This window comes from Tetrao urogallus (genome assembly GCF_951394365.1).
Source record: "Tetrao urogallus genome assembly, chromosome: 2".
Classification (NCBI taxonomy): domain Eukaryota; kingdom Metazoa; phylum Chordata; class Aves; order Galliformes; family Phasianidae; genus Tetrao; species Tetrao urogallus.
Window position 1 is genome coordinate 105,008,957 of NC_136814.1, and position 15,525 is coordinate 105,024,481.

At 42.8% G+C, this 15,525-nt stretch overlaps 1 protein-coding gene across 2 annotated transcripts in view; it reads left to right on the forward strand.

Moving 5' to 3' along the window:
• Positions 1–379, forward strand: part of HMBOX1 (homeobox containing 1) — a gene marked incomplete at both ends in the record, with an annotated part of 108,583 nt that extends 108,204 nt beyond the window's left edge. For both annotated transcript variants that reach the window (XM_079550494.1, XM_079550493.1), the window contains one exon: positions 242–379. In XM_079550494.1, coding sequence (XP_079406620.1) covers positions 242–379 — 138 coding nt within the window. The remainder of the gene's footprint in view (positions 1–241) is intronic.
• Between the last annotated feature and the right edge of the window lie 15,146 nt (positions 380–15,525).

The window sequence follows — 15,525 nt, forward strand, 5'->3', positions numbered from 1 at the left end:
CCTCAGAATTTTCCCTCTGCTTAAATTTTTCTCTTGAAAATCGGGTACACCACTCCTTACCCCTCTTACCTTTGTCTGCACATTGAGGGAAATCAGCTGTGTAAACTCCTTCCATGTTGTACCCCTGTGACAAATGTGCAATTTGCTGCCCCTAGACCATTATTTTATACGCTGTTTTTGTTAGCTGGTTTTCTGCTTGTGTAATAACCACACTTCTCTCTTCTCCTTTCCTCCTGTGCAGGATGACAGCACTAGCCATAGTGACCATCAAGACCCCATTTCATTAGCTGTGGAAATGGCAGCGGTAAACCACACCATCTTGGCATTGGCCCGGCAAGGAGCCAACGAGATCAAGACAGAGGCTCTCGACGACGACTGATAGAAAGAAGGGGGAGGGTCGAAGCAAGAAGTAACTTAGTTTTAGACGTAGCACCTTAGCAGACTTTCCTCGGTCCTTAATATGTGTTCTTACAGTATAACTTTGCAGTTTCTTGTACGTCAGTTAGCTGTTAGGGTCTTGTTCTGTGAAGATGGCATGGTGCCCTCAGCCTTTGCGTATACTCTCTCAGTATTAATTCCCAATAAATAATCAATCAACCAACCAACCTCCCTCTCCCAGCCCCAGTGGCTAGAAAAATCTTGCTGCTCTATCTTAGCATTCAAAGTGCTTCCAGGTATTTTAGACAGTCCTCAATTACAAGTCTTAGGCTACACTTAAAATCTTGGATACCTTTAGAGATTGTGTAAAAATAGTCTGTATGCTTTTCCTTCTCTGAGACTGAAAGGATGCAAGCTGAGGTAGTGGCACAGGGTCGATGGACACCAGACTGGGAGTATCAACAGAGAGTAAAAAGAACACTAGAAACCCCACTTCAGCTGATTCAGATTTCCAGCTGCAATAAGCTGTGCCTCACTGGTCATACAGTGACTTGATATACTTTTGGGTGCTGTGCTAAGAATGTCCATTGGAAACACATTCACATATTTCAGTTGATGTTCCCATATTCAACACAGACATCCTCTACTCACAAGCTGTGTGGCTTAGTGGATAAGTACTGCCTTCTGCCTCTGGGACCATGATTGAAGCCCAGCCTGGGATCATATGAAAAATGAGCTGAATGTCTAATGGACAACAGTCCACCTCTCAAAACCACTATTCATTATTTGGCATGGCTTGTAGTGCCTGCTCAGAAGAGGTCTAGACTCTATTGATCTGTCACTAACAATTTCACTTTTTATTCTTTCTTTTCTGTCCCCACCCTGTTCCCCTCTCCACTTTGCCACTTTCAAAAGCAATGTTTTCCAAGAAGGTTTTAAGGTCATGAAACGGGTGAGTGATTTTTTTTACACGTCTGTGTAACTAATGCCTACGTCTAGCCCGAAAGGTTATTCAAGAAGTTTGACATCTGACCTTTGCTAGTTAACCATCGTAGCATAAATATTCTCCTAAATAAGAGCTTTTGCCTTTGCTTAAAGGCAAGAGGATCTCTTACCAGAGAAATGGGGTGTGAATGTTTTGTGTTCTCTTTACTCTGTCCTTGTTAAGATGTGAGAAAGCTATACTGCTACGAGCAATTTAATTAATAATTGGAAGCCATACTGATAATGGATGTGGTAATATTTGTAAAGCAAACCTACTTTAAGTAGCAGAAACTAATGGAATTGTTTTCCTTGATCATATGTAGCACTTTTGTTACTTTTTTCTTAAAGATATTTATATTTGATAAGTCTTTTTTTTATCATTTGAGAATTCAAAATGCCAAACAGCAAACTCGCATTACAGAGTCACCCTGCGATCGCCTTGTCATCTACTATCTAAATGATGAACTGTGTGTGCATCTAAGAAAATTGCATCTGCTGGCATTGTGTGGAAACGATCTCCTGGCATCCTGATAAAATGATATGTTGCTGCCGGTAAGAGGAAACATCTCAATGGAAACAGCACGGGAAGTGTTAGAGACAGGCAGGACTGTGTTACATTTAAAAAAACTAAAAAACAACAGCAACAAAAAAGAAAACCTTAAAAAAAAAAACCCACAAAAAAACAAAAATTAAAAAAAAAAAACTATGTAAATTTTTGTATACAGATATATATAAAAATTTCCATAGTATTTCCAAAACATTCCATTTGTATCTTCCCCACTTAGGTGGGAATAGCTGAAGAGGGGAAAATAGCTGAATTCTGAAGGATGGGCTTCTTTCTTGTCTCATCCGCTTTTGAGGGGACAGAGGGAAGTCACAGTTACTTGGTTTGTTCTCATCCTCCCTTCCTCATGCACAGCTATCAGTCATCATCGTGACCTCCCAAACTGTGGCTCCTCAGAAGGTTTTTAGGCAGCCTAAACCCACTCAGGGTGTAGGCTAGCTTACATCATCCTCACATCTGTTAGTCTCACCAAAATTGCTTGGGTAAGTGTGGAGATTTTGTGCTTTCAGAGGGTGCAGACCTGGCACCTCTTTGTCTCTGTAACTTCGAAGATAAATAGGTAGGGCTTGGCCTCGTCTTTCATTTATGGATTTCATTGGAAAATTTATGTGCTTTCCTTAGGTATAGATCACTGAAGCAGAATGAAGCCGTCTTGTTCTGTTTTATTGCATTTCTTGAGTAGGCAAATTTGTAAGTAGCATCAGGGCAGACTCGGGGAAAACACAGAATTGGATCAGCTGCCATTGCACCATTGCAGTTTATTTCTTAATGTGTGTGTGAGTGTTTTGGTACTAAGGAGTGAAAGGACAGGGAGAGCTTTTGTTCCCTATTTTTGCACAGCAGAATGATCCAGCAAACTATAGCCTTAGTGGAATTTTACCTTATTCATACTGCAGTCACACACCAAGCTGACAGGCAGCATCCACGATTTATAGGAAGGAGATTTTAATAATCGATGGCCTCTTTATGTTGGGATTGCCACCACCATTTGTCCTGGCTGTTTCATTTTAAAAAGAACAGATTCAAACTGTTGGACAGCTGCAATTTTAGAAGAAATATTGCTTACTATAGCATCTTGAGAAAAAAAAAAAGTCATTGTTTCAAGCGTCGCCTTTTTAAAGCAATAGGGAAGAATAAAAATCCTTATTCTGATTTTTGGTTCATGTGATGCAGGATCAGAGTAACACCCCAAAAACTGTATGTCCAGACCATCTGATGTCCTTTATAATGATATAATAATCTGACTATAATTCTGTCTGTCAGTGTCAGGTAGCTGCTGGTCTCATCAGGCATCGATATCCAGTATGAAGGTTAATCAGATAAACCACTTGTGAACAGCTGGAGATTGCCAGATCCTCCTTGTCTGTAGCTTTGAAGATAAATGCCAGTTTGCTGCTCTCTCACATCGTCTCACCAGAGCAAACAAGAAGTTACTTAACCAAGGAATCAGTCATGCTGAAAAAAGAAAAAAAAAAAAAAAGACATTTGGTGTGTTTCAGGTTTCTGTCACCTTGGTTTGCACTTATCTACAAGAGGAATGAGGTAGGAGTAGGAGTTCAGGTGGTGCAGCAGCCTGTTTCCTTTATTCTGAAGGTTCATAGCAGACAGTTTGCAGATGATTAACAGCTTTCTGCTTTGACAGGAATTAGCTTACGTGGAGTAGATGCTGGTGTGACGATGTCAGAAGACCTGCACCTGATCTAGAGTGATTGAAAGACTTGTGGAGAGTGTGGCCTGTGATTTAGACTTTCTTTCTAGGTTTTCTGCTGCAGTGTGGGATGTTGCTTGCATCGTTTTGTCTCTGGAGATTCTTGAAAAGTATCTTCTTGGTGGTGGCAGGTTTGGTTTTTTGGTCACGTTGCAGTTCGGTGGCAAGTTTGTTGTAGTCAACGTGGAGCTACTGCAGTCTGTCCTTCTGTGGGGCCCCTTGAAGCAGGTCTGGTGGCAGACTAGATCTACCTTTTTGTTCTGTGAATAGAGAGGAAATAATCCGAGATGTTCCTCTTCTGTGATGGGCACAGATTGCTTTTAACTTTTAGAGTAAATTCTGGCTATTATTTTGTGGCTCATAAAGTTCTTATACTTGAGTTCTTGTCTCTAACAGTCTTCTTAAAACAACAATTTCTACCTCTACTTGTTCTTTTGTTTTTGTTTTGAATTCTGTCTTTTTCCTGAAGTCTGAAATCCCAGATAGTTACAAAAGTATTATTAGTTGATAAAGGAAATAATAACATAGCAGCAAGCAGACATTATTCATTGATGGCCTAGAGTTGTAGAGACATCTAATACACTACAAGCCTAGATATTGTTATAGCATAATCCCATTACTCACATGTTGGACATGAGCAGATTGGCCACGAGTCAGCAGCGCACCCTTGTAGTGATAAAGGAGTGTCACTAGGAAGAGCAAGGAAGGCAATTAGTCCCTGCTGCTGTTCACTTCTGGGAGCCTATCTGGAGTGTTGTGGTCAGTTTTGTACAGCAGTAAGTCCATCATACAGCTGCTGAGATGAGAGGGTTGGAGCACATGTCACGTGGTGGGAGAGCTGAGATTGTTTGGATTGGCTCTGGGGAGATCTTATTTTGCTCTTTAATTGTTCTAATTGGTAGTGAATATAGTATAGTGAATACAGAGCCAGGCTCTTCTCAGAGGTACATAGAAAAAGATGAGGAGCAGTGGGCTCAAATTGCATTAAGAAAATTCCAGATGGAATTTTCAGAGGAATATTTTCATAGTGCAAGTGGTAAAAGAGGGGCCAAGAAAGGCAGTGGAAAAACCCATCCTTGGGGATATCCAAAACTCAACTGGACAAGATCTGGGGTTGGATCAGAGATCTCCACAGGTTTCTTCCGACCCAAATTATTCTTTGTAGGTTGCTCCAAAAGTAATGCCTCCTGTTTATTTCCATAGAAACTACAACAGATACGAAGAGCACAATAACACTGATAGAGAAAATTCTCAGCTACAAAACACCACCATTAGCTATGTGTTTTTGCCAGTGATGAATAAGAGCCTGCATGCTGCACTTGTAAAAGTCTGTACTGGTGGAGGTGACCCCCTGTTTCACAGCTGCTGTGATGGTATTGTTGTTAGAAGTTGTTGCCCATGCAGTCCATCTTTCATCAGCCAGTAGAGATGGAAGTTAGAAGGTGCCCAATCTGGACTGTGCAGAGTGTCATTGGACAGGCCAGCCAGGAATGGCAGTGTGCTCCATGGTCTTCAAACTAATATGGGTCCTGGAGTTATTGTATTGCAAGAGAAGGATTGTCGCCTTCTCTGGCCTGACTGTGGAAGTTCAAGCCTTCAGCTTAGTCAGCGTTGTGACCTGACAGTCTGAGTTGATGGTTTATCCATGTTCCAGGAAATCCAGAATGATCCCTCCTTTCCTATCCCAAAAGACTGTGCACAACACTTTACCATCTGAGGACTGTGTCCTAACAGTTTTTCTTCAATGGGAAATTCAGATGTCACCAGTCCATATGCTGCCATTTTGACTCTGGCTCGTGGTGGTGGCACCATGTCTTGTCACTGGTAATGATGCGATCCAGGGAAATCACCTTCAACCCTGTGTTGGTTCAGTAGGTCCTGAAAGACTTGCATACAGAATTGCTAGTGTTCTTTCTATTCCTGTGTGAGCATTCGTGGGACCTGTCTGCTGCAAACTTTGCAGTATTCCAGCATTGCCAGTGTCATTGAAGCAGATATTCAGGTCTGTACACAGTTCTCTGATTGTAATTTGCCTATTGGCACAGATGAACTAATGGAGATGCTCTGTTTTGTGTAGTATGACAGCTGTGCATGGCTGTCCAGAATGTGGCTTGTCTTTCACGTCACTGTCACCGCTGCTGAAATGCACTGCCCACTGCCTCCTTGTGCTTAAATCCACTGTTCTGTCTCCATAAACATTCAGCAAGCATTGATGAATGTCAGTGAATGCTGTTTTTTCATCATGGAAGAATTCAGTTCCACAACTTTGCTTCACATGCACTTCCACGTCAGGCACCATTCTATCAGGCTGCCTCTCTGCTGCCATCTATCACACAGCAACAGAACATCATGAAATATTGGTGGGAAGTTTCAGCCACTACTGCCATCCCACCAACATCCACATCTGATGTTGTGGGCCAACATCATAAAATAGGAGGCATTACTTTTGGAGCAGCCCTTGTATGATTCTGTACAAACCTGCTCAGGTCAGGGAGTTTCCCAGTTCTCATCTGCACACGTTCACTTGTTTAAGGAAATTCTGTTATTTTGCCTACTGTTAAAAAGTTCTGTCCTGTCCTAATATAGATGAGCTTTATTTGTAGAGTCTGGCTCCAGGTTCTAATCAAGCCATAAGGAATAAATCTCATTAATTATTTGCTCTGTTTACACAGTTCTTCAGGGATATTTGAATTAGCTTGTTTCGTTCCTTGGCTAACACTGAACTGGTAAGTTCTCCACGTTTTAATAACGTTTGCGCTGTAGATTCATTTTTGCCTTCGAGAGGAATTTTCACTGTCTTGCTGCTGTGAGTGTAGACTTGAACAATTTCGCGTAGCTGAACAGGTTAGAAGAGAAATTGTACTCAGCTTAAGCCCACTGTTGACTACTGTGATATGCTAAATTTTTTTGTTTCAGTAAATCTTCAAATGGTGATTGTCAGAAGATTTAGTTTGGTAGCCTACATCTTCTGCACTTGCTTGGAGCCTCATGTTATTTCCTTATGTTTGCTGTTGGCCATTGCTAGACAAAAAATAAATAATAATAGAAAAACATATAAAGACAGATTTGGGGTCTGATGTGGAAGTTATTTTAAAGAGAAATCATGATGGTGTTCACTACTATGGTACAGCATGGAGTCACTATCCCAAGTGTCACTCCTGCCTTTAAGGTGCAGGAGAACACAGAGATGAGTTCAAGATTCTCAGATCCCCTCTGTGGTGTAACAGTGAGATGCTGCTTGCAGGGAAGTAGAATGAAAGCATTGTGCTGGTAGAACATTGTGGTAGCAATGGTAATAGGAGGATACTTGGACTAGATGATCTTGTAGGTCCTTTCCAACCTTGTGATTCTATGACGTCCACCAGGTCGCAGAGCCACGCAGAGGTACATGGCACTGGTAACAGGATTTCACTGTATTTTTCACATAGATAAAACCACCAAACCAAAACTGATATAAGAGTTGCAACTCGAAACTGCAGCCTCTAAAACCTTTAATGCGAGGTTCTTTTTCACTGTGTGTGATGTCAGTTCTGGATTCGTGCATTTCAGTGTTCATTATGAAGATTCAGTACTGAGCTGTGGATGTTTAGTAGGGGAATATTTTTTCCCCCCTTTATGCCTGGAATTCTCCTCATTTCAGATAATAAATTTCTTACCAGAAGTTTTCTATTCCTCCACTTGTACCAGCTACATCACTCTGTAGTCCTCATTCCCAAGGGTCCATCAGCTTCTTTCAAGTTCATATGATAATTACCAGCAAATTTTAGTGTCAAAATAAGTTTTGCTCTTATGTTAGACAGGGCTTCCCACCCAAGTAGCTCTTTCACTCTTTGAAGTTCTTTGACTTGGTAATATTATTTTGAATGAAATCTTCAGCTTGTAGGCAATAATGTTGAGTTTCGTGTAGCATTTCTCATTTGGCAGGAATCTTTATTGGCAGGGTTGCTCTTGAAAAAACTTGCTTTATGTTAGTGACCTAACGTATGCTTGTTCTTGTTAGACAGCTGCAGGTTTTGTGTGTTTAAATGCCTCTTAGTAGGAGTGATTGGGATTGTATCACAATCCTGGCCAACTGAATGGAAGTTTGAGGAGTAACTTTTTCACTGTGACTTCTTGGGAGGGAGGGTGGGTGGCCTGACCATGGGTACCTCCAGTTCCCAAGGAGAAGAGTTGCAGAGAAGATTCAAAATAAAGCTTTCCCCTTTTTGCAGCTGGCCTTTTTACTCAGGATCTTGAAGCAGTCATTGGCCAACGGGCATTTGGCAAGCTGAAAAGCATCGCCCCAAACCTCTCATTTTAGTGTCTATTCATTTCGTCTAATAAATGGGATTAGAACTGTCCAATTAAAGATACTGCACATTGAAGGAAAAGAAAGGGGCATTCTAGAGGCGACAGCTATAAATTCAAATTTAAAATATACAAAAGATATTTTTCTCCATTGTGAGAATTGTGTTATAACTGGAGAAGTTGCGACCATCTTGAGGGCTGTCAGTAAGAGGACAGCGTTTTGATGTTGGTTTTTGTCCAGCAAATGTCAATAAAGTTAATTAAACGAAACTATTCTCATTGCACAAACATAGGGAGAAAAATTCAAACCTCTCAAGAGTTGTTCATTGCTAACCTTGGCCTTAGGTTCTGTCTCTTAAAAATAGCTTGGAATTGTTTGTTCATGCCTGTTTTCATGTCGCCATCCATTTGGCAGAGGCGATGCAGTAGCGACGATGGCACTGACATAGTTACGACAATCAGTACAAACTGTACTCGTTTTGTTAAGGTTCCTCTGTCACATGCTCCTTATGAAAATTCAGATCATACCCTCGCTGGTACTTGCTGGAACAAGTAAACAATTTTTTTTATTATTAATTTGAGATGCAGTCTGTGATGTTTACGGCGTGCTTATCAGTGCAGTATTTGGGTGGTATGGCAGAGAGATCGAGAAGTTTTTCTGTTTCAGGTGTCTGTGGGGTAAGCTCACAAAACATATTTTAGTCGCTCCCTTTAACCAAGCTGATCAAGAAAACTGACTAATTGGTTTGACTGCTGCAGTGTTGTGCTCTTCCCTGTTCTTTGCAGTGGGCTTTGGAGTGCTCCAGCCAACGGCTTCAGCACGAGGAAACCCAACTCATGAAGTGGAGCGAGCTGTAACAGCCCTCGATGCTCTGTATGTACAGTGCATCCCACTCTCAGCTGGCTTGGCACAAGGATGTCTGCACCATTTATCCCCTATTCTTGTTAAATGGAAGCGGGTGCATTCTGCTGATCAAAACATCCAGCATGCTTCTGCTGAATCCTTTCAGAATGCAGGCAGGGTAATTGGGATGGGTAGATAAATGTGTAAGAGTATGGCAGGAAGAGTAATGGCAGCTCTTTCGAAGGGCTGGATGTCCTCCTGACATGTAATTAGCTGCTTTAGAAAGATGTGGATTGGCATGGTCATAATTAAAAGGATTTCTGTCTTTCTGTGATTGAAAACAGAAGATCTTCCGCCCCCTAATTTTCTTTAGAACCAGCATTACTGGTGACATTTGGAACAGCTATACTTCGTAAACTTTAATAATGACCTGTTCCTAATGGTAACTTCTAGCAGCAGGGGCTGAAACAGTTTAGTTTTCTATGCAAAACTACTTCTTTTCCTTTTATGCTTTTGGGTATTTATTTCTTCTTAGTGGGTTTTAGAAATAAAGCTGGTGTTTAATTGTGTGACTGTGTGATTACAGATTACCCTGCGTTCTGGTTGGGCTCTTCTTGACTTGTCACTTGCTTGTAGAGATGATAAGGAAGTTTAGCCGTGGTCTGGGACTCCCCTGATCTGCTCGTGCTGTTTTTACCCTGCCCACAGGTGGAGAATGCCAAGTGCAGGTAGCCTTCAGTTTCCAAATTGAAGCTGGCTCTTCTGTGTTTCTGGCTCTTCTGTGCCACTTCAGCACATCTCCTGTATGGTCTCAGTTTGGAAGCGTTGCCAGCAGTTGTTGCTAAGGGTATTGCTGTGTTGTACTGAAGATGTCTGCAGTGTCCTGACCTGATGGGTGGCATCCCTGCCCAAGGGAGAGTGTTGGAACTAGATGGTCTGTGAGGTCCCTTCCAACCCAAGCCATTCCATGATTCTGTGGTATGATATGGTCTAGCATTACAAGCTAACTCACCTTTTTCTTAAGAAATCTCAGAAGAGCCTGCAGCAGGGTATTCTTCTGTACTGCAGGAGAGGATCTGTGCTGGTGACCTACACTAACATCACAATCTTTCCATGATAACGTTGCTAGATTCTGCAAAAGCATTTGTCATAAAGTGTTGTGTGCCTTTCCGTTCTGTTTTTTTTGTGAAAAACAATACCTGTGGATCTGCCGTTAGCCCTGCAGAGCTTGCGCTCCATATTTGACCGTAAACTTCTTGACTGTATTCCATAGTGATACTGTCCTGCTGTACGAGGTGAGTTTCTGAAGCTTTTTGCTGTGTAAAGATGCATACATGGAGTTAGTAAAATTTAGCAAAGATAGCGGGTTCCTAACTTCAACAGATTTGCAAAGAAATTAGGAACCTTTAACTTATTTAGGCTCTTACCTGAATCCTTCAGTTACTTTTCAGCTTCTTTATAGAGTTACTTCTGCAAATCTCATCCATTGTCACTGTGGTTCAGAACAGACCTATGGGTCTTGGGTACTTAGTTCTTCCAGAGCCATTGCCACTGGTAGTGCTTACATTCACAGTAGCAATGGTAGGAATTTCTTTCCTAGGACAGGAATTTTTAGACACTAACTTGCTGCTGTCACTGGTCTCAATTCATCTTCCTATCTTTCTCTCCCATCCCTTCTCCTTAATTAATTAAAGTCTTCCATGTTATGGCAAGATGGCATATGTAACTTAAATAACACACCTCTGTAATTAAGAGGTTGGCATCAGCCTTCTGAGTTGTATTTTACATCATTTGAGATTTAAAAACACATTTTGCTGACATTTTATTTATCAAATCACTCAAGACAAAGACATGATTAAATTATCAATTAATATTTCTCACCCAATATATTCCAGTGAGAATATTGAGCATATATTGCATTCCTCAAAGTGCGTTTGACTTTGCATTTTTTTAATTGTTATTATATTTTAAGTCTGCCTGCTGGTAACGTTGCTGCTATCTGTCTCTAACAGTACTGTAGTGACAGTGCTGAAAATGTCCTTCAGAAGCCAACCAGAGCCAGGAATTCAGAATATCAACTCAATGACCAGTTTTTCCCATAGCAGGGTGCAAATTTATACTTCATGGCAAGTAAGCAGATCTTTTCAAGACCAAATGACAGGGACTCTCCCTTGGCACATTTGAGCTGCCTGTTGTTCAGAAGGTTTGGTAAGATTTTGGTGTGAAAAGTAGCCATGAGAGCATTTCACCTTTCTGCGTCGTTTGGGTGGTCTGAGTTTAGATGGAACTACATGAGTTCTGAATGGCTGGATGAAGCAGAATGGAGTTTGCATCAGACATGGAAACTCGTGTGATGTGCAGGGTCTCCTTTTAGCTGGTAGATCGGTCCCTTCTGGCCTTAATTTGTTAAACTTTGATTCCAAAGAGGTAGACTTCTACTCTTACAGCTGTAACTTGTTCGTAGTATATAATAATTTGTTGAGATTTGAGTAGTAGAGTGGTTCTCTACAGTAAGACCTCCTTCAAAATGTATGACTTTCCATCAGAGGAAATGTTGTGCCTTATGTCTCTAAACCACGTCAAGTTCCACTTATGTATGATGAAGACCTTTTTACTCTTTGTATTTCTGCCAGGATGAGAATCAAGCGAACGCTGTTTTGATAGAAGGTGGTTTATTGTATGCTGCCATATTACTGAGATCTGCTCCCGTGTCTTACAGATTCTTCCCATCTGTCCTTCTGAAACAGCGATACGCTCTTCCATACCCATCAGTGTTCAGCAGCTATGGTAGCTCTGGAACAGCATCATTCTCTTCAACCATTATTTTTGCTTCTTCTACAAAGAAAGAAGAACCCAACCACAATCCAGAGCAGGTCAATCTGAATTTCTAATCCTAAATTTTCTTTGCTATTTGCTGTATGAGCATGTGGGTACGCGAATCCCAGTCGTTATGTTTTCACTGTTACCCGGGGCACATTCCACATGAAATCATTTCACATGAGAAAGTGTTGGTCTGTCATGACCATTTCCTGTAGCTGCAGTGGCTCAAGGAACTGTTGATGCGAATGCTTTTACCTGTTGCCAGAGTGCTTCAAAAATATCACAGCCACCACAAGTCTTCTTGCTAAACTCATCTCTTCTCTTTCCTACCCTGAGCCTCTGTTTCCTTGAAGGAATTCCAGACAAGTATTTGAGCTATACTTCCTTCAGTGGCTCTGAGCCTTTCACTTCCCTCTGGAGCTGATTCTTGTTGGTACAGAATTTGTCACACATATTTGTCCCTAACTGTAGTTGTGTTTCTTTTGTCTTTCATCCAAGCTCTTTCACACCTCAGTAATCCTATTTTACCTGGTGTATGGATGGTTTTCTTACACAGACATGCTCTGACCTGAACTTGGTGCTTGTCTGGTCTCCAGCTGAGCGATGGATGTGATTTCCATGCTGATAACAAACCAGTCTGCTGTAATACTGAAGTTGAGGTTTTTCAGATCCTTTGAACTCTTCACTAGCTGAAAGACCCCAGGCGTTTTCAGCATGGCACTGCTCCTCCCTTCCCTCCCTTTACTTTTGATGCTTAGATTAACAAATCAGGGAAACAGTAACTTCTAAGTATGATTTTGTTTGTTTTTAACTGGGAAGCCTGGTACTGGGCCTTGCACCTCAGTAGCTATTCCGTGATATTCTAGCAAATTACTTGGGAAAATGCAGGTATGTCACAGATACAGCCGTTCTTAACAAACTAATTTGGTGTTTCTTGCACATGATTATGGTGCTCAGGTTTACCTGTTCTGTTTAGTTCTGTGCTCTTTGGTGTCTGTTGCTTCTCCCCCTCCTGGTAGGACTAACTTGTTGCTTTCTGTGCCCTTTGTCCATCTTCAGTGATTTCTGCCATTTCAATTTCACTCCTCTTGTTTCTCATTCTTGTCTTTTTTCTCTACAGGCACTTTATTACCTTCACAGCTTCGAGCAGTGTATTTATAGTTAGTTGTTTCCTAATTCCTTTAATACTTCAGTCCAAGTCGACATAGATTCATCTTTCCTTTTGCCTATTAGATGGCACTGTATCAGTTGCCTACTTGAAGTTCAGATAGATATTATCCACAGTAAAGTATAAATATGAAACAGTCTCCAGAGTTCACTCAGACCATTTAAAACAAACAAAAAGAACTCATAAATTCAGTCCTTTTACAGCAGGTTTTTCATCAGCAGCCTCCCATGTGAAATAGTGTATTTGCAAGTGCTGGACCACGCTCAGCAGAGGGACGAGGTAGTAGCATTATTTTTCTCCAACGTTTTGCTCGCGTTTAATATTGGAAGCGGTGTGAATCGGTGCTGTTGTTGTTCCTGGTTATGTGTTGCCACCTGCTTTTTTCACGCGAGTTTTTGGGAGGGGTGGTGCGCGGGTTTTGAGGTTGGACTCGATGGTCTTAAAGGTCTTCTCCAACCTGAGCTGTTCTGTGATCTGTGGCTGCGTTGCGCTGTGCGTGGTGCGCTGTGCGTGTCGTCATGTCATTCCGCCAGGGCCTGGGCTCACCTTTGGCAGCCGAAGTAGCTTTTGATTTCTTTAAGTTGTTTTACATTTGTAGGCGATGAAAAAAAAAACTTGGAATGAAAGGACTTCTCTGAATAGATACAGTAATGAAAGTGGATTGGATTTTGAAGTTCCCATCCTTCAGTGTTATCCACTGAACTTTCTTTTTGGCTTGTGCATGAATTCGTGTTGAGACTTGAAGCTTTTGACTTATTTCTCGGTTCTCCGGGGCCAGAGCCCTGCTTGTTCTTCGGAGAGGGGACATGTTGCATTTCATCCTCGTTGCCGTACAAACCAAGAAGCAGAAATATTTCTGTGCTGGGATCCTGCCGTAGCGTTAGCAGTGCCGTTCCAAATGCCAGCAGCAGCAGCTCCTCCTCCCTCTGCCATCAGGGCGGCTCACGGGGCTGAGGGCAGCACGTCCTCCTGCACCAGGGGCTCTCGCTGGGGGAGCACCTGGAAGTCAGGCGTCGCACCCTGCGTGACGGAGCGCTGCCACCGTGGGCAGAGCCACCAAGGACAGGCTTCTACCTTAAGGATGGTGTGGGAGTGACAGATTCAAACCAGGTTTAGTTCAACAGCGGTTCTGTCAAAGGGTGACAGTTACAAGTGGGTTATGTCCGCGGGGAGCACTGTTTTTTGACAGATAGCCTTGGCTGTCTCCCCCTTGGTCTCTATGATCTTCCCAAGGCTCATAAAAGCCCAGGAAGTGTGAAATATGTGCAGTACTTTTTTAATTATTATTATTTTTTTCTTAGTGTCGATTTAAAAAGTGCCTAAGTGAGTAACAGGACTCCAGAGTGAGCTGGAGAAATAGGATTAGACCTCATTTCCCTCCTAAGAGCAGAGCCCTCGCTGCGCTTCCTCCGGAGGAGCAGTGAGAGTCTGTAACCCTGCAGAATCCAGCAGGGAAGAAATCCCTTTCCTCATGCTGCTCCCTCATTCTCCAACCTAAAACTTGTTGGTGGGGAACTTCTTAGCAGACGGTGTTTCTCAGCCAAACCGTGGCAATCTCTGTTTTAGGGTGGATGGGAAGGAGGGGGAAGCTCGGGCAGAATTTGGTAGGAAACTGCTTCTGGGATTCCAGGTGCAAATGGCTTTGTGCATTCATCTCATGTCTCTGGATATCCCCACACCTGAGGTTCTGGGTAGGAGTGGCCGATATCCATAATAACCCCTTCTTGGAATCACAGAGGCGGTTTCTTCCTTTATTCTTATCTATTTCTAGGCTTGTTAGAGCGGACCTGCTAAACATTTTGTCAGAATAATGTGATGATTGGCAGGTGGTTATAACCTTGTAAAAATGAGGATTTTAAGTGGGTAAAATAAAAGATATCAACGTTAGTTTAAAAAAGTTGCATTAAAGAGTTTCTTCTGACGTAGCGAAAGGAAATAAAACAAGGGAACGCTGGTGAGATGCGTTGGTACCACTGGAGGGTTCCGAAGATGAAAGCAACCCATACGTAGATGTTTTATTTTTCATGTGTGACAAAGTGTTGTTTTCACCGTGACAACTTAATTACATGTGAGTTGGGAAAGCCTAGGAAATGTTGTTGGCAGGGGAAGCCGTAAGGGCATCTCTTGTGCAGAGAACAGAAAGCGAGCTTGTAGGATGTCGATGGGTGTTGGTATAAGCAATGATCAAAGGAGAATCTAGTGCTGGGGTGCTGATGAGAATAAAGTGCTCACGGAGCCCCATGGTACATTGGATGCAGTGCTGTCCCCCTGCTCCAGAGATGCCTTTTTTTTGACTGTGATTTTTTTCCTAAACAAAGTGATTGTCGATAACGGTGGTCGCAATCGAAAAGAGCTTAGCAGCGAGCGTGACCAACCCAGGGGTGAAAAGGCAACGGAACAGACGGGGGGCACAGAAGGAGAATGAGGAAAGCAAAGGCCCCAGGCTCTGTGTGACGTGCTGTGGGTTGGGATTTCCATTTTGGGGTTCTGTGCACCCTCGTTTTGCTGCGTTGGGATGGAAGCCGCCGGGCCGGCCGTGCGCCTCGAGCGCCGTGGTGAACGTGAGCTGCCGCTGTCGCACGTGGGGCAGCTGCGGTGCCTGCAGTTCCTCCCATCTCCAGCTCACCAGTAAGCAGGGATGAGCTGTGCCAGCTCTGCTGCTCCCGCGGCTCCCAGCCTCCCGCGGCTCCGTCCCTTTGCGCTGCCCATGTCCCCGTTCCCCGCGCCGCGCGCCCCGCCGCCAGCCGCTCCTTGTCTCATCTGCTGTAGGT